This window comes from Crocodylus siamensis, chromosome 2, assembly GCF_052110815.1.
Source record: "Crocodylus siamensis isolate JL-2025a chromosome 2, ASM5211081v1, whole genome shotgun sequence".
NCBI lineage: Eukaryota > Metazoa > Chordata > Crocodylia > Crocodylidae > Crocodylus > Crocodylus siamensis.
In genome coordinates, this window is record NC_143396.1 from 116,596,581 (window position 1) to 116,619,702 (window position 23,122).

At 43.2% G+C, this 23,122-nt stretch overlaps 1 protein-coding gene across 3 annotated transcripts in view; it reads right to left on the reverse strand.

The window, feature by feature from the left end:
• LOC149870661 (bifunctional heparan sulfate N-deacetylase/N-sulfotransferase 3) overlaps window positions 1–21,067 on the reverse strand; it is a 130,146-nt gene extending 109,079 nt beyond the window's left edge. For 2 of the 3 annotated variants that reach the window (XR_016440808.1, XM_090036648.1), the window contains exons 1-2: window positions 20,824–21,067; window positions 2,727–3,859 (exon numbers count right to left, since the gene is read on the reverse strand). Coding sequence is in view for 2 of the 3 variants with exons in the window: in XM_090036648.1 (XP_089892774.1) it covers window positions 2,727–3,749 (1,023 nt within the window). In the remaining variant the exon portion in view is untranslated. Of the gene's footprint in view, window positions 1–2,726; window positions 3,860–19,746; window positions 19,889–20,823 lie in introns of those variants that run through there. The other variant, XM_090036649.1, reaches the window with a different exon arrangement.
• Between the last annotated feature and the right edge of the window lie 2,055 nt (window positions 21,068–23,122).

A 23,122-nucleotide genomic window follows, 5' to 3' on the forward strand; every position in this document is an offset into this window, starting at 1 on the left:
AGTGCTAACAACATGTTTAATAGAATACATTACATTTGAGTAGATTAAGGATATGAAGTGAATGCTTTTAAAAAAAATCCAGTGTTTCAGAAAACAGCTATCTTTGAATGATAGTCTCTGTTGTCATTTTCTAAATTTATCTCCTCTATATTATTTTTCCTTTTAATTTGATTTTATATATATTCTCACGAGATATTAACAGGATTCAACTCTTGCATTTTCTTTAGCTATTAATAAAACGTTTTATATCCAATGACTATCTATTAATGAAGTCAATAGTTAACTGTTGTTTATAAATGACTTAAGCATAATAAAAAATGTCATTTTTAGGTGTATTTCACAAAAAGAAATAATAGGAAACATATAATTTCAGATCCTTAGAGTCTATTAGAGCGGAGCACTTTTATTATTTCTTAAAGAGGGGCTACATGGTTTATTTTTATATAATTTCATTAATCCAATTGTGCTGTTCTTCAAAGCAAAGGCAATTTTGCCACTTATGTGGGAGGAACAGAATTAGGCCTTATACCTTTCTTTCCTGCAACTGAATTTTTCATTCAAGTTCTCTCTCATACATACACAAAGGAAATGATGCAACCATTTTATACACACATACACACGCACACACTGGTTAGAGTACAGTGCTCGCTTTTGCTTCTATAACTATTTTTAGAAAACTGCTTGTATCCAAGAGGTACATACTGTAAGGTTTTATATGTGATGAAAGCAATTTACAATTGTGACTAACAGTTTATTAAAAATACATTCAAAATGTAATATATTTGTTGCAGCTGTTTCTTTAAAAACAGACAGAATGACCTGCATGTTTTAATTTTAAGAGTGCAGAATTGCCAATCTAAAACCTTTTATTCAGTGGAGCAATATTTTGAGATTATTATAGCTTGCAGCATGTTGTGGCAATTTAATAAGATTCTTTTTTTTCAGTTATGTGAAGTTTTAAAAAAAAAAAATGTAATAACCAAAAAGTTACCCAGTGCTATATATCCTTTTCTCCCTGAATTCTCTTTCAACAGTCAAACTGCTAACTTTCAAAGCATCTTCTGGGATTCTTAGTACAAATAACCAGGGTACTAAACATTACAAATGCCTGATAGCTATTTAGCAGTTATATCAAATACATCAGTTTTTTGCAAAGCATTCTCTGGCCATCCATTTCACTTCATGGTCACTCTTATCCTCACAGAGGAAGAATGCGTCCTACATTGGGTATTTGCAGTTTAAAATGGTAGAAAATTTTCAGATACCAGTTAGGAAAACACAGCCATTTTTTCCAACATGCACGAACATTATCTTGGTTGAATGCTACAACCACAAAAAGTAGGCAAGAGAAACCACTAACTTCCGACATTTAAAAAACTTTTAAATCTATCAATAATTCAATCTGTTCTTTAAAATTTATGCTGAAATATTTTATTAGTTCAACACACATTCACTTCCTGTTTATGAGACTGATAGCAACATACAAGCTTTATATAAAATAACTCTTCTTGGACCCAATCATGGTAAGAGTTGAGTACTTTCTGGAAAAGCTTGCCCTCAGTACCATATGAAGCATCTACCACGAGGGACCTGTCACCTTGTAGAATCAAACTCTGACATTTACTAACTTTTCAGCAATTGAGAGTGCTGGTAGGAGACTCTACCTTCACAAATGTAGAGGTCCCTCGGTTCATGAGAAAGGTGCTACTTCAGAAAGGGCAAAGGAGATGTGACAGTCAATTTATTGCTATGATCCAGCAGCCATACATGGAGTGAATGGATAGTTTGTGGACTGAACTCAGTCATAGAACTGCAGCAACTACCACCAAGGTACCTATTAGAGCTGTGTGAAATTTTGCCAATGTTTCATTTCAAGGCTGTTTCGACTCGTTTTGAGCTTGAAACAGCAAAACTGAAAGAAACAAAAGGCTTTGAAACAGCCTTGAAACAAGGGCACTTGAAACGTTTCTAAAGTTTAGAAACGTTTCGGGTTTCAAAGCTGGGCTTGCTTGTAGGGAAACAAAGTAAGGGGGGGGAAGAGTGGGCAAGGACTGTGCTAATATTGACATGTGTAGCTGGCCAGTGACTGTGATCCTTCCCTGAGGTCTCTTCCAATCCCAGTGCTCTGGGGAAGGGACAGAAAAACAGCTGTGCCTTAACACATACACAGTCACACATCAGAAGTTCTGCTTGTCAGCAACTTGAAGTGCAGTTTCCCAGAAAACCCTGCACCTATCTCCTTGAAACTTGGCAGGCTCTGTGGTCTCAGAGGGGGCTACCATCCCTGCAAGTTTCATCTGAATCAGGCTAGAAATGACAAAGTTATAGGTAGCTTTGTGTTTCCCCATTACAGCAAAATGTCAAAACAGCGCTGAAACAGTGAAAGTTTCGATGAAACAGAACAGAACAGTGCTTTCAAAACTAAATGAACCTTGAAATAAAACACTGTCCCATTGAAATGGCAGTCAAAACAAAATGGTGCTGGAAATGGTGCCATTTCGCACAGCCCTAGTACCTACTTACCATAAAGGAACTCTATAGCCTACAATGAGGAAAGACTAACTCCATACCCCCTTGTACCAAGCACATGCATATTAGCTGGGTGCTAGAGGGCAGATTTGCATCTTTCATGAGTTTCAAATCTTACTACTTTTTCATTTGACAAATAAGAATTCACATCTGACGTCTTAGCTGTAATAGAAGGGTAGTTTCCACACATACTATACCTGCACATCATTGGTATTCATCCTTGTTCCCTCTTTCCCAACAAAGATGTCATCTATGTCAACAAGAATGTACCTATCCAAGGACAATGTGAGCTTCTTCCCAGAAAGGAAAGAGACCGCATCTACGAAGATCAGCTTGTGCAGCCAGAAGTTCAAGTTGTTGCCGAAGAGGACTCGCTGAATCCCATCATGCAATCCTGTGTCATGAACTACTGTGGCATAGAGAGCACTTTTAGCAACAGGTGGTGGAAGGTTTTCTGGTGCCTTTATTTTTGCGACTATCACAGGCTGATAGGCTGAGTGATTAATTTGGAATACTGTCCAGTCATTTCCAGGTAAGGGGCCTTTATCAAGCTTTGATGATTTAGTCACATGAAGCAATGGAGAATGTGGGTTAATACAACAGTCTTTAACACCTAGATTGCTGTGAACATGAAAAGAGAAACCCTTCAACTGAAAGCTCTGCAAGCTGTTCTCACTGCCTCTATAAAATCCAATGACACCCACTCCATATTCTATACAGTATTTATCTAGAAGGCCTCTGTTCCAGGAGTCCATATTCACATACTTTAAAATGTTTTCATATATAATGAGAACGTATTTGCCTTTATTTTTATCTATAAGCACTGGAAGATCACCTTTCCCAGGAGCAATCTCTATGTGGTATTGAAATCTGCTGGATTCTAGAATGGTTATTATATCTTGACCAAGTGTTGAATACTGGCTTTCCACAAACACCAGCACTACAAGATCAGTCCTCAGGGGATCAACGGGCTTCACTGTCTTCAGTTCCATCAATTTGTATGGCAACAGCTGAAAATCGCCACATTCCATGTCTGAAGAGATCTCAGAAAGTTCATTTTCCTGTTTGTAGCCATTATACAAATAGTAAGCAGAAATAACAATGCTCACCATACAAAAAGTGGCAAGCAGAATAACTGTTCTTTGAAAATGTCTGTGAAGTTTCATGATAAAACTCATGTTGTATACTTGCCTTAGACTGTTCCCAAGCAGCAGCAGCATTAAAAAAATTATAAACAGCTTTCAACAACTTGTTCCAGTCCTGTTTAATAATTTATGTCACCATTGCAGCACATATGTCTATCTTCCACAAGCTTTACAGAAGGTATAGTCTAGAAGAAAAGAAAATTAGAGGTTTAAGTCATGCATTAAAATATCATTGCATTTTAATTATCCTATAGTAGGCAAATCATTGCTAAGTATAGGTTTGAAAAATCAAGTCTTTTTTTGAAGTTTGAAACAGTGTTAAAATGTTTTCTCCCCTCTACCATTCACTTTTTCCACATTTTAAAACCAAACAAATTTCATCTCTGCATTTCCTAGCTACACAGGCTGAGTCAGAGATCTCCTCCAGTCCCACATAACAGCCACATCTCAGCTAGCCTGTGTACCTGTGTAACAACCATCATGTTGGTTGTATTGATCCTAGAACAGGGACTGGCAGAATTCCAGGCACTTTCATCTCACCCATGGGCATTCACCAACTAATTGTACCCCACTCAGCCCTTCAGTCCATGAGGGTGGAAGAGAGGCGCCCATGTATACACACCCCTGCCAACATAACCTACTGCGCCTCACTCCCACCCTTGTGGGTGGAAGGGCCTGGCTCGGCCAGCACACAGCTTCTGGGTGGGGCTGCTGCTACCACTGCTACAGTCACTGGGGGACTTACTCGGCTTCCCTGGAGTCCTGCTCACTCTGGGCAGTAGGTAGGAAAGTGTTGGGGACAGGGGCACCGCTGCAGCTGGGTGGAAGCAAAGAGTGCGGGGCTGGGGCTGAGGGCACTGCGGAGCCTGCACCCAGGGGGGTGGCAACAGTGCAGGGCTTGGGTGGGCAGTGTGTGGGTGTGGCGGAGCATGTGAGGAAGTGTGGGTCTCCTCTCCCCACACTCACCCCACGGCTCGCAGCCCCGCCAGCAGCAGGCAGGGGTGCTCATGCCCAGCACAGTCGCTGGTGCCCGGCAGCATGTGGCTCTGGCCAGTGCTGCACACTGAAGGAGGAGCACAGCCTGGCCAGGCTACTTCTATCGCTGGTGCTACCTGCCACACATGTGCAGCCTCTGCACTCGTGCAGCACTGGAGGGAAGGCCCTCCGTCAGAAGTGGAGGGGAGCCCTGGCCACTGCTTCCCCATGGAGTCCTGGGACCTGCACAGCAGAGAGCGGCACAGGCAGCCAGCTCTACCACATGGAGCATCCCTCTGGTGGCACGTGAGTGTGGGGGCTGTGCATGCGCAGCAGGGAGTGCCAGTGATAAAGGTGGCCTGGCCGGGCTGTGCCCCTTGCCCTTACATGCAGTGCTGGCCAGAGCCACACACCGCTGGGCAGCAGTCCCTGTGCCAGGCATGAACGCCATGAGCATGCCCATCTGCTGCTGCTGTGCCATGGGGGGGGGGGGGAGTGTGCGGAGGGGATCCCCCCCACACCCCACAAATGCCACACACCCACACCCTTCATCCACACACCCCTATATACACCCCCAAACATATTCTATGCCCCCCACACACAGTCACATCCCACACACCCCAGCATACACACACACACACACACACAGAGTATACAACTCTACAATTTATTTTTTGAGTTATTATTTAGTCACCTCTATATACAGTATGCAAACAGAAATCATAACACACCTATTTTTTGTAATAAAATTAAAATAGATTATAGTAGGTGTTTGGCCTTTAATGTATGATTTGTTTTTTTTCTGGTTCTAAGATGGCAGTCCTCACTCCCAAAAGGAGTATTTCCAGGAGGCAAGAGGAAGAACTTCCAGTGGCAAAGGCCAGGGGTTAGGGATGGGACTTCCAGTCCCAAGATGATGACCGGGGGTGGGGCAACTATCAAGGGGTGGTGCTACCCATGTGGCTCTCAAAAGCTCACCAAACTTCATTAAGTGACTCTCCATGTGAAATAATTGCCTGCCCCTGTCCTAGAATGTTAATAATAGAGGATGAGCAAAAAGTGTTTCAAAAAGTGTTTCAATGGGAGTTAGAATAATAGAAAATTAAAGTTGGAAGGAATCTCAGGAGGTCATCCAGTCCAACCCCCTGCTCAAAGCAGGATCATGCACAACTAGATCATCCAAGCCAAAGCTCTGTCTATCCAGGTCTTAAAAACCTTCAAAGATGGAGATTGCACAACCTCTCTGGGTAACCTGTCCCAGTGCTTTACTATCCTCCTCATGAGAAAGTCTTTCCTAATGTCTAACATAAACTTCTTTTGCTACAACTTGAGCCCATTGCTCCTTATTCTGTCATCTGCCACTCCTGAAAACAGTCCAGCTCCATCCTCTTTGGAACCCGCTTCAGGTAGTTGAAGGCTGCTATTAACTCCCTCCCTCAGTCTTCTCTTTTCCAGACTAAGTAAGTCCAGTTCCCTCAACCTCTCCTCAGAAGTCATGTGCCCTGGCCCCCTAACTACTTTTATTGCCCACAGCTAGACTCTCTCCAATTCGTCCACATCCTGTCGGTAGTGGGGGGCCCAAAACTGGACACGGTACTCCAGATGTTGCCTCACCTGTGCTGAATAGAGGGGAAGAATTACTGTCCTCAAACTGCTGGCAACACTCCTACCAATGCAGCCCAGTATGCTGTTAGCTTTCTTTGCAACAGGGGCACACTGTTGGCTCATATTCAGCTTACTGTACTAGTGGGGAACTCCACTTGATACTGGCTGCCAACCAGACATTGAGCCATTGACTACTACTCCCAATGATCCAGACAGTTTTCTATCCACATTACTGTCCATTCATACAACCCATATTTCCTTAGCTAGTCTAGTGCCTAGTTAGGCATCTAAATACCTAAATACCTTTACAAGTATAGTCCTAAATTCCCTTCTTTGTATTGGTAACTTCGTATTGGACGCATCCTGTGGAACTCAAACACAGGAAGTGTGATACCAGAGAACTGCAGAGGTACACATCCCCTGCCAAACCCTAAATCCTGCCCCAGTGTGCACAGGAATGTCTGTGATGTCTGACCAAACATTTATACAGTAGAAAAATTATATTTCTAATCTTTATATTTTAAAAAACAAAACCTTTAAGGAGGGAGGGAGAGGGGAAGTCATTCCACACAGGAGATTTTAGATTTTGCAACAATCTTATGTCAACATTACATTGCAATACTCAAGTTAAAGTTGCATAAGCTTATGAATATATATATACATTTTTAAACTCTGACACATTGTATGCATGGATTCTGCTGCAATTCTTTCAGTATAGTCACGTACCTTCTCAAACAATGTACTATGACCTTCCCCCCACCTTTAATGTCCAATGTATATTTGTAGTATCGGGCTGTCTGACACACGTATTTAAATATTATCTATACAAACATACAAAGTAAAAAAGTAACCTAATCTTTGTAAAACATGCTAAAAATTAAATTTAACATCGAAGAGCAGCAATGAAATTTGCTGGTGCGTACATGGCATCTAATTTTGCATTTTATGTCCAAAGTTTAAAGAACTGTGCTGACAGTCAAAAAGATAATATAATGGGAAAAAATTTAAATGTCTATCTAAAAAACAAACTAGAAAAATATTATAATGAAATTAGTTTAAATATAAAATAAAATGAAATATTGCAAGATGTAGACTTAAGGTCATAGCAACATTTGTATAATACTGTATAGCAAATAACAAATTAGTATAATCTCATAATATATCATAGTTCATAAATATAAGGGGATGCCTTTAAGTTTGCACATGAAATCTTAAATCAATCACTTCCTGACTTTTGACACTTAACTACATAGATATCTTTCACATACTTGTAATGCATTTTTAATAGAACTGAAAATGATTTTTTTTTAAAGTTAAGATTGAAGTCTCTCTAAATTTAGTCAACAGCCAGTGCTGATGTGTATAAAGTCTATGGAGTTTAACATTTCTCACGCAATATTTGTGAGTACCTCTAGAGCAAAAAAGTGTATCCATATGCAAAAACTAGCACAGATGCACATTTACACTTTCTTCAGGAATATGCTAATGCTCATTTTAGAGACCTAATGAAGTTTTGGTCCACAGCATTTTGTGCTCTGCACTGTTCTGCCAAGTGAGCAAAAACAGTCTTTTGCTAAGAATTTCTATTCCTAGAATTTCACTAGCTTCATTTATTGTTGGTACACAAAGCAGAAAATAATTGAACAAGACCTAGTAGGCTTGTGTTCCGTAAGATATGCAGAAAATTAACAAACAGATAAAGGAAAAGTTTGGTAGCAAAAGAAGTTTTGGGCTTTGTCCTACTCCTAATAGTCCATAGCAAAATCCCCACTGATTTGCATCAAGAGAGGAACAGATCTTTTATTTTGAAGCATTCAAAATGCATGTTACCAAAATGTAAAAAAACAGGGTAGAAGCAAACAAAGTACTTAACAATGGCTTTTCAACTTTCTCAGGTTTAGCTACATCCCAACGGGGGAAATAAGGAATATAAGCACAAGCTAAAAAAAAGATGAACAGCAGCACAAGCTGAGTAGACAGAGGCATCCGAGGCTGCTTTAATGAGAGCTTGGCACTCCAGTTATAGCCTACATAAAAGCTGGACTATGGACAAGGAAATGAGCACACAGCTGTATCTTATTCAGATGATGATTACATTTAAACCCACCAAACAAACCTATTCTCTGTCCATAGCTTTCCTTTTTTTACCCTTGCTCTTTAGAGTACAGGAGTAGGTGCACAAGTATGCTGACACTATGCTCACTGGAAAGGCTTAAACTTAACACTTAACTTTATTTGTCATTGGAAAAACCCTTATACTCTTGCACTGGAGCACAACAAACTTGCACTTTGTTTTTCACAAACATGGATTGGTTAAAAACACAATAATTCTAGAGTCACTGGTCTGAAAAATATGCAATTTGCAAATTATTATAAAAAGACTAAATAACAACTCTGTGCGAGAAAACAGCACTGCCAGAGACGTTTGAGAGGTTATTCACCTAGTCACCATCACACATTTATGTTAGATACTATGGAGGGACCATCAGTCTAGCTAACAGTAAAGTGATGGTTAATCAACAGGGAATATGAAACAAAAGAAAAGCTCAGTCTTCAGAGACTGGGATGAAATTTAAGTAGCACATTTTCTGACAGGTGACTGTTCATTTGTGGATACAACTCACGCCTGAGAAACTTACCATCACAGTTTTGCATCTCTAGTTGAGCTGGCTGACAGAAAATGTACCCTTAGGTAATTTTTACGAGCAAGTTCATGATTAATAATTCATTGTAATTTACTTTTTACTTACTGAACACTGTCAGCACGCTTTGTGTCTATCTACACATTAGTGTCCAATAATCATGGCATCTGAACTTTAGTGCACAGCCCTATACTGCTCTTGGATTTGCTTAGGATATTATATTTGATCAGAACTGACTTTTGTTGCCATAGGTGTGCATGTGTTCACACACAAAGCTAAGCCAGCCAGACACCAGTCTTCTGTTGGCTGAGTACAACCGTCTCCCTGAATAACTCAAACCCTTATCAGACACACAGCTATCGGTCCAATGACAGGGTGAGTGCACCTACTACTACAGGCCCACAATCCTTCTGTTCCTGCAAGAGTCACTGCTCTGGTTTTGAACGTCCAGGGGTCAGAATAACTGGTCTCCAGCCTGCCATTGAAAAATAACCAGCATGCTTGGGAAATGCCTCTTTCACCGCTAGCTCTCATTTGTAAGCAAACAGAGGAGATGGTGAGGGACTGCCACCAAAACACAGTGGCTACTGCCTAGAATAGGAAAGAAATCTTGGTTTTCCTTTGCCTGAGGCGAAATAGGCCCCCGTAAGACCAGCTGGGAAGCCATCCCAGGAAGAAAGAAGTTTCTCCAGGCATTACAGAAGAGATGCAAACCAAGGGCTACAAAAGAAACAAGCACCAGTGCTAAGAAAAAGCAAGGGATCTGCAGCAAGCCTATTACTGTATTTACTCAACTCCAAGATGGCATTCCCTCTCCATTCAACATGGGGAAATCAAAGCCTTGTCTTAGCATTGGGTGTCAGGTAAAAATACAGCAGCTGCAGTCACAAGATGGTGCAGGGATCTGCTTGCCAAGGCATAAGGCAGTGCAGGGTCCAGATTAGAGGCAGGCAATGGCAGGGGAAGGGGCAGAAGGTAAGTGACAGAGGGACAAGGGGTGAGGTGGCAGGGGACCCAGCGTGGAGGAACGTAACAGCACAAAACAATAGAAAAACCTAGTGTGGGGGCAGGGCGATTACTGGGGAGGGACAGCAGGGCAGGAGGCTGGACTGCCCCCCCTCCACCATGCCCCTCTCTGGTGCCTGCATACTCCCATCTCCCCCTCCTGCTGCTTTCTTGGACCCAACAGAAATAAAGATGACTCCCCAAAAACTAGATTCTATGCATGGAAAACTATAAAACAACTGTATATTTTTCTATACATGGGATCAACTTATTAAGGGTCATCTTAAATTTGAAGTATAGGACAAGGGCATAGAACAGAAAATGTGGAGCTATGTTATAGGCTAATTCTTTTTAAGAAGAGCTTCATATTTGGAGAGGACACTACTTTCACCTCAGTCCCTCCTGTGGATTCTCATATGAACTACAGGATAAAAATCTCTGGAAGTACACAATGCAAAAGAAAAGGAAGGGGAAAAAAGTTAATCTTGCTCGCCTGCAGAGAGGGAGATCTTTGAAGCAAAGGAAAAAACTACAGGTAAATACTACATTGCATGACTTATCACCTCAAAATAAAAAATAAAAAAATGCAGTTATCTGGAAACCTCCAACTCTTTTCCTTATTTAAAATGATGTCCTTTCACTCCCTGGAAGGACAAAAGAATAGACTTTTACAGTTGTGATTTTATTTCACAAACATCTACTAGCAATAAAATAACATTAGAACCATTTGGAGCATTTTAACTGTAACATATCAAAAAGCCATTTCACTGCAAAAAAATTGGAAAAAATAGAGTGACCTGCATACTGCAGCAGAAGAACATAAAACATATTCCTTTGCAGGCATTCAAGTGGCTATTTTCTTGGAGGCACAGTGTTTGGCAGAATATTTTTTTTGAAGAAGAAAACTTTGCAAGCACGTAAAAATGTTAAAGGCAGCAGCCCAGTTTAAAATGAATCACTGTCACAGCATGTTAGGGAGAGGTAGAGGAGAGTGGCATAGCAAAGCCAATATTCCTGTCCCAGGGGGCGTGTTTTCTTTGACTTCCAATGCTAGGCAGCATCAGCAGTCCTTACTTCTTTGCTAAAGTATCTTGCGCTCTTGTACAAAGAGATCCCTTTTATCCTCAGAGACATAATAAATAAAATCCAGTAGATCCTTTCTCTGTGATTTCTAGGTATGGCAGCTCTGCTTTTTCCATCATGTCACTCAGCAAAGAGTTATACTGGTACCACCACTGAACAGTCATGCAGCCATTAGCTCATGCAATCCTGATCTGCCTGCAGCATCTACCATCTCTGAGCCTTTGTCACCCTCAGGAGTGATGTGCTGACCATAAGAATCACTGCCTGTAAAATAACGTTGTCAATATGGACGGTGCTTTTCCAATACTCATAACTGTTCATTAACTTTCCTCCCTGATGATTTTGGGACTACACAAACTTTGTGCAACTCACCAGGCCTAGAGCTGCACAGAAGCAACTGGATGTGTTGCTTTTCCTACCTAAATACAATGAACAGGTCCCTAGTTTTGTAAACTGGTGTGGCGCTACATTAACTTTAATTGCCCTGAAGCAAGCTGCTTTGCAGCTTGCCCATAAGGTCTTCAAAAGAAAAAAAAAATTTAGGGAGTTCTCATAATTTGTTTGTCCCCCTTCGGTAACACTGTGATTTAATAAACTATCTTTCTCCGTATCCTCAGCTAAAGTGTCCTTGGGAGAGACAACCTCAACAGCTGCTGAAAACTGACCCAGAGGAGGAAACAAAAGGTGTGTGTGGATGAAACAGGAGCCTTAAACTGGAGTGGTGGGTTTTAAAAAACAACACTTCAATTTAGGGCTGATTAAACCCCCATGCCATGCACACACCTCACCTGCCTCTCAAGTGGGGACGGAAGGGTGAGCTGCCGGCAGGCGGAGCAGTCTCTGGGGTGCAGGGAGGATGGAGGGGGGCGGTACTGCTGCTTCCCTCCCCACAGGCTTCTAGCTTGGGCGGTCCCGGGCGGCACCGCAGCCATGGAAGAAAGCACCAAGTCCCTGAACAACTCAGGCAGGCTCCAGACGGGGAAAAAAAAAAAAGATCAGGTTCACCGCTTTTCTTGGGTGGAGCCTGCTTTCCTGGGCTGCTGCTAGGCTGCCTGCAGAGCCATGGAACTGCATAGAGCCAGTGCTTTGCTCTGCAGCTGTATGAGCAAACTAAAACTCCTCAAAGAAGTTTTAGTTTGCTGTGCCCCAAGTCATTTAAGGCACATTATGCCCCCAAATTTTCTACAGCAGCTGGAATGAATATGCAATATGCTGCTGAGGCGCGCAAACACCGACACCATTAAAACAGTGCAAAAGCATTTAGCCCGCTTTAAAGCATCGTGCGCACACACCTCTCATTTTGTCTACACACGGCCAAAAGAAACATACTAGAGCTGACCTGTCCTGTAAGCTCTCTACTCCACAGGGGCTGCAAACAGAGAAAGGAGGGTGGATGCCGGAGAGAGAAGGCTCAGGAATGGGTGGATATCATGCTGCAGGATGTTTAGAAGGACAATGAGATGCAAAGAAGGACACCACAATCTCATGAAGCTCCTCAAACAGCATGTCAAAATGTTGCAGACTAATATGGAGCAAAATACCCAGGGGCCATCTCCATAACTCCTTCACATGCCATGGACAAGTACCCTTACCTGCCCCTCAATGTGAGGTGCAAACGCTGCCATGAGTGGGAGGGTGGAAGGGAAGAGGAGAAAAACAGAAAGAAGACTATACATATCCAAGCCTTTCACACTTTTAATACTTTTTAAATGATCTGTAAACAATTTTCAAGTTCTTGTACAAAAGCAAATATTTTCAATAATGGATTTTAATATTGATTCTTTATAAATTGTACTGTTACTGGGCTTGTTTGCATCAAATAAATTCACTTTCTGTCTTTATTTGATTAAACAAAATAATAACATTGATTAAGATAACTAGGTAACTTATCCTGAAGTGCTGCACATTAAGTCACTATCTGTCATAAGAATGGATGCCATTATCTCATATGCCATTATTACTTATTATTGAGATGGTCCACACAATAAGAAAAAACTTGCCCCTCACTTTCAGACACAGCACTGACCTACTCTTTTAAGGTCACCCTTGGCTGAACAACTCTGCAGAAAGTTTGAATTTAACTGCACGTAAAAATGGGCAGACAATCTGTCCACTGCCACCCAGTGGGCAAGGTTTCCTCTTTCACTTCACAAACACAGTGTAATCCACGGCATGCACCAGTAATAATAGGAATATGAGACTTGCTGAGATTTAGCCTAGTCATGAGACATAACCAGCATCCTTTCAACTGAAAAAAAGCATGTGCTCACTGTTACCCTGTGCCTACTTAAGACAGGAAGTGAATCTCTTTTTGCTATATCCAGTAACGCAGGCACACATCACAATTGAACCATCCTTAAATGTTACTGATAGGGAACCATTTTATAATTATATAAAGTGCTGTGGCTTTTACACCAGGGGTTAGGAGTGAGTACCCATCATACTTTGCAACTGAGGGGTAGTAAATACTTACTCACATGTTTTGGAGATCCCAGGGGGTGGGTGACCTGTGGTTGGGCTATTTTCACTCTTCCACTTTCCCTTCTCTCCTAAACATGAGTTCACTAAACTTCAGTTGACTAAAGTCTGAAGTATACCTGCCTGATTTGAGGAGTTTGGGGGGAGCGGGAAAGAGGTGCTTGGATCCACACTTACTGCTTCCCTGGGTCTAGGAGGGTGGGGAGCATGATGAGGGGCTGCAGTCAAGTAGGGAGTGAGGACAGGTCATTGTTAGATAGCATTTACTGAATAAGCAGTGCAAGGGAGCTCAGTGATAAAACAAGTGCTAACAAAAGGCACAAAAAAGGGGAAGTGGGAAGGAAGGAAGAGGACAGTAGAGTTCTGGCTACATACCAGAGCAGACAGTTGCAACACCATAGGGAGGAGCAATACAGTGCAGAATGCCTGAAGGACGGACTAAACCCGCATCATAGAATGCTTGGTGTCCACAGATAACAGTGAATTAGTCCAAAATAGTACTTGATTTATCAGGTATACTTTTGAACTGCTCCAGGTAGCCTTATACCTTTGTAACAGGCTTGCATGTCTTTCCACTTAAGGCTTAACCTACATTTAAACCACTAGGTGTTATGTGTGTTCATGCCCCAGGTGTGTAGTGGAAGGCTTCATGAGTCAGAGCAATGAAACGGGGCCATGTCCTGAGAATTACTACTGAGATTCTTCCCTAATCAGTACATTCATACTGGTGAGGTCATGGAAAAGTTACATCTTTGAAGATGCACAAATTATATGCTTTCCGCATACATTCAACATTAAAGTTTCTCAGACATTCTCTGTAATCCACTAACACTTGCATCATTTTTTTCTGTTTATACTGCCAGTTGCACAATGTAAGGAACTAGATCTTGGGATATGCATTCTATATATCAGTCCATCACAGTTCAGGAAACTGATTGCTTCATATCCCTCTATTATGTCCTATATATTGCAACATGTGCACAACACATAGTTTCATAGTTAGTTTTATAGTTTCTAGGGTCGGAAGGGATCTGAACAGACCATCAAGTCTGATCCCCTGCCCTGGGCAGGAACAAGTCCTGGGATCATAATACCCCAGCCAGATATCTATCCAACATCCTCTTGAAGACCCCCAAGGTAGGGGAGAGCACCAACTCCCTTGGGAGCCCATTCCAGAGCCTGGCAGCCCCAACCGTAAAGTAATGCCTCCTGATATCAAGCCCGAACCTGCTCTCAATCAATTTGTGGTCATTATTCCTTGTTAGCCCAGGTGGTGCCCGGGAAAACAGAGCCTCACCTATGTTCCGCTGGTCCCCTCTGGTGAGTTTATAGATGGCCACCAGATCCCCTCTCAGTCTTCTCTTGTGAAGGCTAAATAGATTCAGGCTTTTCAGCCTCTCTTCATAGGGCCTGGCCTGCTGCCCCCTGACCACGCGAGTGGCCCTCCTCTGGACTCTCTCAAGGTTAGCCACATCCCTCTTGAAGTGCGGTGCCCAGAGCTGGACACAGTACTCTAACTGCGGCCTAACCAGCACCGCATAAAGGGGAAGGATCACCTCCCTGGACCTGCCTGTGCTGCATCTGTACAAGGTGCGGTTAGCCTTACTGACCGCTTCCTCACATTGGCAGCTCATGTCCATCCACATAGCAGGATGTGCTCAATGGCTTTGCCCACTACATGACAACTGCCCCCACTAAGACCAACAGCGGTCTGAACTTGGAAGTTTCTACAGCCTCAGTGTACCATCAGAATAGCTTTCATTTTCATCCCTACATTGGAAAGCTGGGACCAACAACACCAGAAAAGTGGCCTTCTCATCTTAAAAGTTCTGCAGCCAATGAAAATATTCATCACAACACAATCCTATCACTTGGTGTTCATTTCTCAGGTCTCAGAAATAATAATACCACTCAGTGAATCTTTGTATCAACCTGCACTCTCTGTATTATTGACTCATTCTCTCAGAATTCCTGTGTAATCTTAATTGTGCCACCTGTCACTATTGCAATTATGGTCATTTAAATGCTGTAAATGCAGAAGAACTGTGCAGCCTGTCTGTAAAACAGACACAAGAACTGTGGCAACTTGGCAGAGAGATAGAGGGGAAAAAATACAAAGAACTGTAAAACTTTTACAAATGATAGGATGCAAAATATGGAACACGGAAAAGGGAATGATGGGACATTCGTCTTGGAGACCCATAATTCTCTAGTGGTGGCAAAAACATCCCACAATTCATTGCAAAAGTGTTTTGGTACATGGTGTCAGAAGGGGGCAAGGGGAACACTTGCTGCTGGTCTGGGGTACATTCTAGCTTCAAGTAACACAACAGATGCGATAAAGTCATGCAGCACTAGTATAAGCCCCCAGGTACGCATGTGCTTTCATAAAATGGAAATGCCAGCTGTTGTAAGCTAGCAGACCATATGATGGTAACCTTCCAGTATATACATAGCCTCAGAGAAAACAGTTCTTGCCCAATTTCCTTTCAAACAATAAAACTAGACATAAAGCAAACAAAGAATATAATTTAGATACATCAGTGCTGGTTGAGTGAGCAATTGGAGGCTGATCTCAGAGCAGTTTCAGTGTTTGTAGATTTCTTGTTATGTTTTTAAGGCTATTTTTTCATGGCGGAGTAGTCTGAAATATGCTATAAAAATAGTAAAGAGGTTGTGATAGTTTGATTCATAAGGAAACAGAAACAGAGTTAAAAACCTAAGGAATACCACCAGAAGTCACAGCTTTTTAACATCTCACTGTTCAAAAGAGTTATGGGTTTGTTGGCATTGTTTTGCTTTGTTATCTGTGAAAAGCATGGAACAGACCCTCAGCTGATGTAAACTGGCATCGTTCATTAATGTCAATAGAACGATAAAAATTTATACAAAGATAAGGCTCTGGATATACATGTAAGAAGTACCACAATATTTAGCAAGCAGCTCAAACACAGCATGTTGTAGATCATTTGATCATTATTCTACAGCCCAATACAATGATTTTATAAAATATACTAGAGTCAGCAGCAGCACAAGCTACACTTCTTCAACACTGCTTGATAATCTCAAATTTGATCTCATGCAGGACTTTGTATTCATCATGCATCCACCTGCAGGCTAAAATGCATGCCTATCCTACATCCTCGCGTTGTTCTAATACGTAGGCTCAAAGTGCTTTCCAAAGTTAAAGAGAAGTCAAGCAAAATCACTCTTCCATTTGTTCTCACTATTAACAAAAAAGTAATTTTTGATTGTATGCAAGTGGGTCTCCTGAGCATGAAAAGAACTTACTAAGGGAAAAGCTAAACCAAAAGATGAGTTTGCAGTTAGCTCCAAATGCACTGTGTCCCTGGTCATTCCCATCTCTTGTAGGATGGTCTTCCAGAATCCAAGTCCTCCTACTACAGAAACTCTGTTCCCTTTGCATTTGTGGACACAAGCTATTAGTTGAGTTTCAGGGTACCACCAAAACATACCTGGGAAGTTACAGTAGTAGCTACACTCACGTAATTAGGGCCAATCCTGAAATGGGTTTTGAACATTAAGTCACAGATCTTGAATTGGCTTCTGTATTCAATACTGAAACCACAATGGCACTGTAAAGTGCTCGTAGAGGCTGTGTTACATTGCTTCATACTGCTTGCAGATTTTCCTTGATGTGCTGCTTCATACCTAAGTATAAGGAACAAGTCCTCAGTTTTGTAAACTGGTGTGGCTCTACATTACCTTTAGTTGAATTATGGTGGTTTAGACAACTTGAATATCTGAGCCATTAATGGGTTGTAGTCACTGAGCCTGAAGCATAAATAAATACCGTGTCTTGTTTCACAATGTAGTATAATCCCCCTCACCCCCAAGCCACTGAAACATGCAAGTTACCTTTGCACATAAATCTTTACAGTTTAGTCTGTGGATAAGGCACTCAAATATATGCAGATGACCTACAGCATTCGTCATGGGATGTAACCCTTGTGAACTTGTACCATGTGAATGTAGTTGCCGGATACTCAAAATGAGACCTGGGTAGGATGGTTCAGCAACATGCTACAGAGATCTCAATGATGCACAAGGAAGAAGTTACTCTGCATGGGCTGTTCTCTATATACTGTACAGAGAATTATATATACACATTTTTATATGCACAAGATGTAACAGATAACTGATGAAAATTATGTTCTTTAGCTTCATAACTAGTATTTGTGGGTTTTTAGAACTAAGAACTGAAATGATACCCTTTGGGGTTAATACTACCCTATTTGGGTCTGTGTTGCAAATAATGTCCAACTAGATAGAAAACTGAGCGCACTACACACAAGTGCACATGTGCATGTATGCGCATGTGCACACACACACACACACACGTGTGTGTGCAAATGCAGTCTGTTAAAACTGTGTTGATGTCCAGCAATCCTTTCTACTCAGAAGCAGTTTTCTCAAACTCAACTATATTAAAAACAGTAGGTACAGCAAGTCAAGTTCTTCAGCAAAATTAATGAAAAGATCATGTACAGAACCCAAAGAGAAAATAAAGCCTTTAAAAATAAAGTTCTCTTTTTGAAACAGTTTGCTTGCTAGCAAGTACATTTAGCTTAACCTAAGATTTACCTCTAGTGTACATTGTACTCTCTGATCCTTCAGTAGGAACAGTAAAATCATGTCACGCTTATGCTCTTCTTACAGACAGGTCTACATAAATCCTTTCTGACAGCTGTATAATAAGGAAAACATCACTGGTTTACAAAGAATAGGCAAAAAATATGTGAAATCAGGGCTCATGAGTTACTCATCCAATATTACTGTACGTTACATTTCTGCAGTTACATATAGCATAGATCTTTATTTCTTTGTCTCTTAACCTAATAACCCCATAAAATTACATTTTGGCACTGTTCCTTTCCACAGTGACCACTGCCAGCACAACAGCAATATACTACTCAAATGCAAAATGAAAAACCTGTTTTAAATGAAAGCTACAAACAAAGCAAATATTTTCCAGGAAGTATAGCACAGACAGGCATTAAATCTGTAATAGCTGACACATTATTTAACATCTCTAATGTAAAAGGGTTTTTGTTTGTTTGGGGGGATTAGGGAAACTATCATGAAACCTTTCCTGGAAAATGAAATGTCATTCCTAAGGGAGTTCTTTTTGAAATTATTACATTCATGTTACTAGACATGCAAACCTTTCAGTTTGACAAAGAATGACATGCTACACAGTAGCAACATACAGGTGATTAAAAGCAATCATAGGATAGATGATAGTATTCATATTTTTGGATCATCAATGGAAAATGTATAGTGCTCTTAAGTATTTGATACTAATCTCCACTTGTCATATGAATCAAGCACTGAACACTAAGGAAAATAAAGTTAAGAAAGGAGATATTTAGGTTATATATTAGGAATACAATTTTAACATGACGGGATATTGTCATGAGCCACCAAGTGAATTAATTGAAAACTTTAAGTATCATATGGTTTAAAGGCTAGAACAGATAAGTATCTGGAGATTTAACAGTTCTTGCTGTGCCTACCAACAAGGGGAATAGATCAGATGGACCAAAAGATCTTTTCCATTTATATTTCCTATGCTTGTAACGTTCGGTCCAAATCTTCCTGGCAACCAGTATTTAATTTTCATTATATCTTTTATCCTCAGCTTTTTGTTGCATTGCTCTAAGTCCTAGTAGGGTATATTGCCCTGCATGATGGGGGTGACTGAATGGAGGTCTGTTAGAAAAGAAGGTCTGTAAAGGTCATGGAAGTAGCATATAGAGCCCTTGTTTCTTTCTTAAAAAAACATCTAAACCAGACAGAAATTCTTCTTCCCAAAAGTAAACTATCCCCCACTCCCTGACCCCAATGATTGCCTCATGTTCATACATATTTTTCATCTAAGGATCTCAAAATGCCTTACAAACATCAGTGAAGTAACTCGCACATTACTACTGTGAATCAGCTATTACAACCTTTTAAGCAGATGCAGAAGGTGAAACATCCAACTGTTAGCTGACTTGCCCAAGGTCACAAAGGTAATGTGTGGCAGGCATCGATCCCTTCCCTCCCAACCCTGAACCTTCACCAGCAAAACCCCTATTTCCTCACAAATTCATGATTTATCTCCCACATGCTCCTTGCCAAGAAATTAAGGAACAGGGATGTTCTAAATTATAAAGCACTAACGTTGCTGCAAGAGTGGATGAAAAGACATACCATTATTCCTAGTGTCATCATTTGGTTAAAAAAAAAAATTCCCTGCATTTCCAGAACAATTATCTGACCTTCTTTAAGGATGCACTCACGTTCTCAGTACCCAGGCAGATTTCCAAATGTTAAGTCAACCTCTCAGTTCCTCACGTGCTGTTCGAAACAAACATCAGCACAGGCCAATTGTTGCACGGGCTTGAGAGAACTTCAAGCTGTTGAACAGTGACCAGGATTATGAATGCGGCACCAGCATTATTACCGCCCTGCTACGATCCTGTTTTAGTCTCACTGAGCGCAGCAATCTGATGGCTCTCCCAATGTCCTAAAACACTAGAGGGCAACCGTGTCACGCCAGAAAAAAAAAATAAAAAAAAAGGCAACCCTCTTTCCTGCCAGGCGGACCTGGGTACCACACCGGGGACACAGAGGCTAACGGAGCTAATCAAGGCAAACTCTTCTCCAAGGCACAGATGCTAAACTTGGGCTGGGTCTATTTTTAAAAGATGAGCGGGGGCTTGAATGGGAAGAGCGTGTGTGCACACCCCCCCCCCAGCCAATTCACACACACACACACACACACACACACACAGCCAGAGCCAGGTAGACACACACCCAGATGCACACAGTTCCCCCACCCCAACTGAAACACCTCCCCCCCACACATGCAGGCACACAGACCCCCACCGCCCAGCCAACAGACACACATCCCACCCCCACAAACAAGCTCACCCCCCCACACCAGAAACACCCCCTCTGACAATCCCCCCACACAGAGGTGCCCCCAGCCAACAGACAGGCACGCACCCAGAAGACAGGCACAGAGTCTCTCTCCACACCCCCCCAGCCAACACACCTGTATACACACCCAGATACCCCCCACCCAACACACGCCCCCCACCTCCCAAACCAGCACCCCCAACCAACAACCCCCACCCCACACACGCACCCCAACACAACCCCCCCAACCCACACCCCCCACAACACACACACCCAGACACTCCTCCCACCCAACACACTCGGACCACCCCCCCGGACCAGCGCCCCGCCCCCTCCTAAACTTTTCCAGGGCGGCGCCCCGCGCCCCCGGCGGACTTTCCCCGCTGACTCCCCGGGAACAAAACGCGCCCGCTCGCGCGCCCCGCGCCCATCACCTGCGGGCGCCCCCCAGGGCCATGCCGGGCCGCTGCGCTCCCCGCGGCGCCTCCCGCTGCTGCCCCGAGCGCGGCAGGGGATGGGGCGGCCGCCGGCCCCCGCAGAGCCAGCTCCCCGTGCGAGAGCCGGGGGCGGCGGCGGGCAGGGGATGCTCCTGAACCCCGGCGGCGGCTGCTGGTACCGGGCGGAGGCAGCGAGAGGGGCGCTCCGCCACCGGCTCCTCCCTCGCCGGCCGCCTCTGCCCAATCCGCTCCGGCGCGGGAGGCTCCCCTCACCCGCCCCCGCCCCTGGCCTCGGCCCGCCCGGCCGCCGCCGCCCCGAGGTGGGGGAGGGAGGACGCGGCCCGGCTCCCCCGCCCCGAAGCGGCGCCCGCCGGGGAGCCCCGGGCCCGGCCTGCCCCGCGAGGTTCAGGGGCTCATAGGGAAAGCGGCTGGGAGGGGGTACTCGTCCAGCCACTCCGCTCCACGCGGGACCAGCCGCAACTACATCCCAGCCGAGGCTTCAAAACCTCCACGGATGGAGAGTCCACAGCCTCTGCTCCCATGCTTCACTACTGGTCTTCTGAGGGAGTTTTTCCTTGTATCTCACCTAACTTCCCTTGCTGCAGCTTGAGGCCATTGCTCCTTGCTCTGTCATCTGCCACCACTGAGAACAGTTTAGCCTCGACCCCCCTTAGGGGAGTTGAAGGCTATTAACTCCCCCCTCAGTCTTCTCTTCTCCAGACTGAATAACTCCAGTGCCCACAGCCTCTCCTCGAGTCATGCCCCCCAACCCCCTCATCATTTTCATGGCTTTCTGCTGGGCTCTCCAATTTGTGTCCACATCCTTTCTGTAGGGGGGGGACTCAAAACTGGACACTGTATGCCAGATGTGGACAAATAGAGGGGAATAATCACTTCCATGAATCGGCTGGCCACACTCCTACTGATGCAGCCCAGTATGCCATTAGCCTTCTTGCTCCTAATGGGTGGCTGTGCCCCACAGCAAGAGGGATTGGTGTGGTTGGGGAGGGCTCTGCTGGTGGCATCAGTGGCACACACAAACTGAGAGAGGAGCCTGGGTCTCCCAGCTCTGTTGAGAGCCCCTGAACAACTCCCTACAGTGCCAGGCTTCCTGGTTGAAGGCAAGCCTGGCTGTGTTTCCCAGCTCATAGAGATACCTGGCACCTGTTTGTAAAACCATCATAATGATGCAGGGCTGGAAGGGATCTCTAGTCTAACCCCTGCCTGAGGCAGGATCATCCCTCTCCAAACCATCCCACACACTTCCTAATCTTAACTCAATATAAATCATCCCTGACACCACACAGACTTAATACCCCAACCTGACACAGGATGAGCCAGGGAACCATTGCAGTCAACCTCCTGCTTCTAGGAAATGTTACCAATATATGCTGAAGAGATCCCAGGTTGAGGGCTGCACCTCAACTATAGAGGAAGGCAAAAATCCAGTCGGTCCCATTCTGACCATGGGGTAAAATTCCTTCCTGACCCCAAATGACCCAAGCTCTTGCCACAGAAACCCACAGGAGTACTAGAATTGGTATTTTATATTTCTCCCATGACTTCACATGCAGAGGAAGATGCTTTATGCCTCTCTCATCTTCTCCAATCACCTCCTTTAAGCCAGGCAATGGAAGAAAAATACTTGGGTCCTAAACTGAATGTATAACTATGAGAAATCGGACACTGTGTCATACCCTTCATCTACATTTTGTAACACTGAAGCCATAATCAAATCCTGTTCATTTTTCTCATGGCAGTGATCTCAGAGACAGCAATAGCTGGGGTGGTCTCATGGGTGAGATGAGCAAAGTTTGGTCCTTTATTCATATAGACGGGAATAAGAATTACAATGCAATGATAAGTGCCACAGGCGTGGACAGCACTGCAGTGAGTGTCAGTTATGAGCTACCAATCCTGCTGTTTTTACTCCAGGAAAATTCCCAGCTAAGAAAAAAACCCAGCTTGCTTGGTACTTATAAATTATGCTACTTTGGTCAAATCCTTCTTTACTTTCTCCAGCAAAATTCCAAGTTAAGAAAATAAAAATTATTTTGCTTACATAAAAATGTGCTAATAATAAAGTTATGATAAGATACAGTCTCAGACTGCAGCCTCCAAACCTCCCTCCTACCTCAGTACTCCAAGTGTGATGTTGGTGGGGGGAAGGAGGGAATTTCATCTGGATCTTCCAATCAAACCTCCCTGTTTTTAGTATATATCAGTACAGTCTGTATCAGATCCAAACCTAAGAGACGCCTGTTTTCCAAATTCATTTTGGATCCACAGTGGTGGA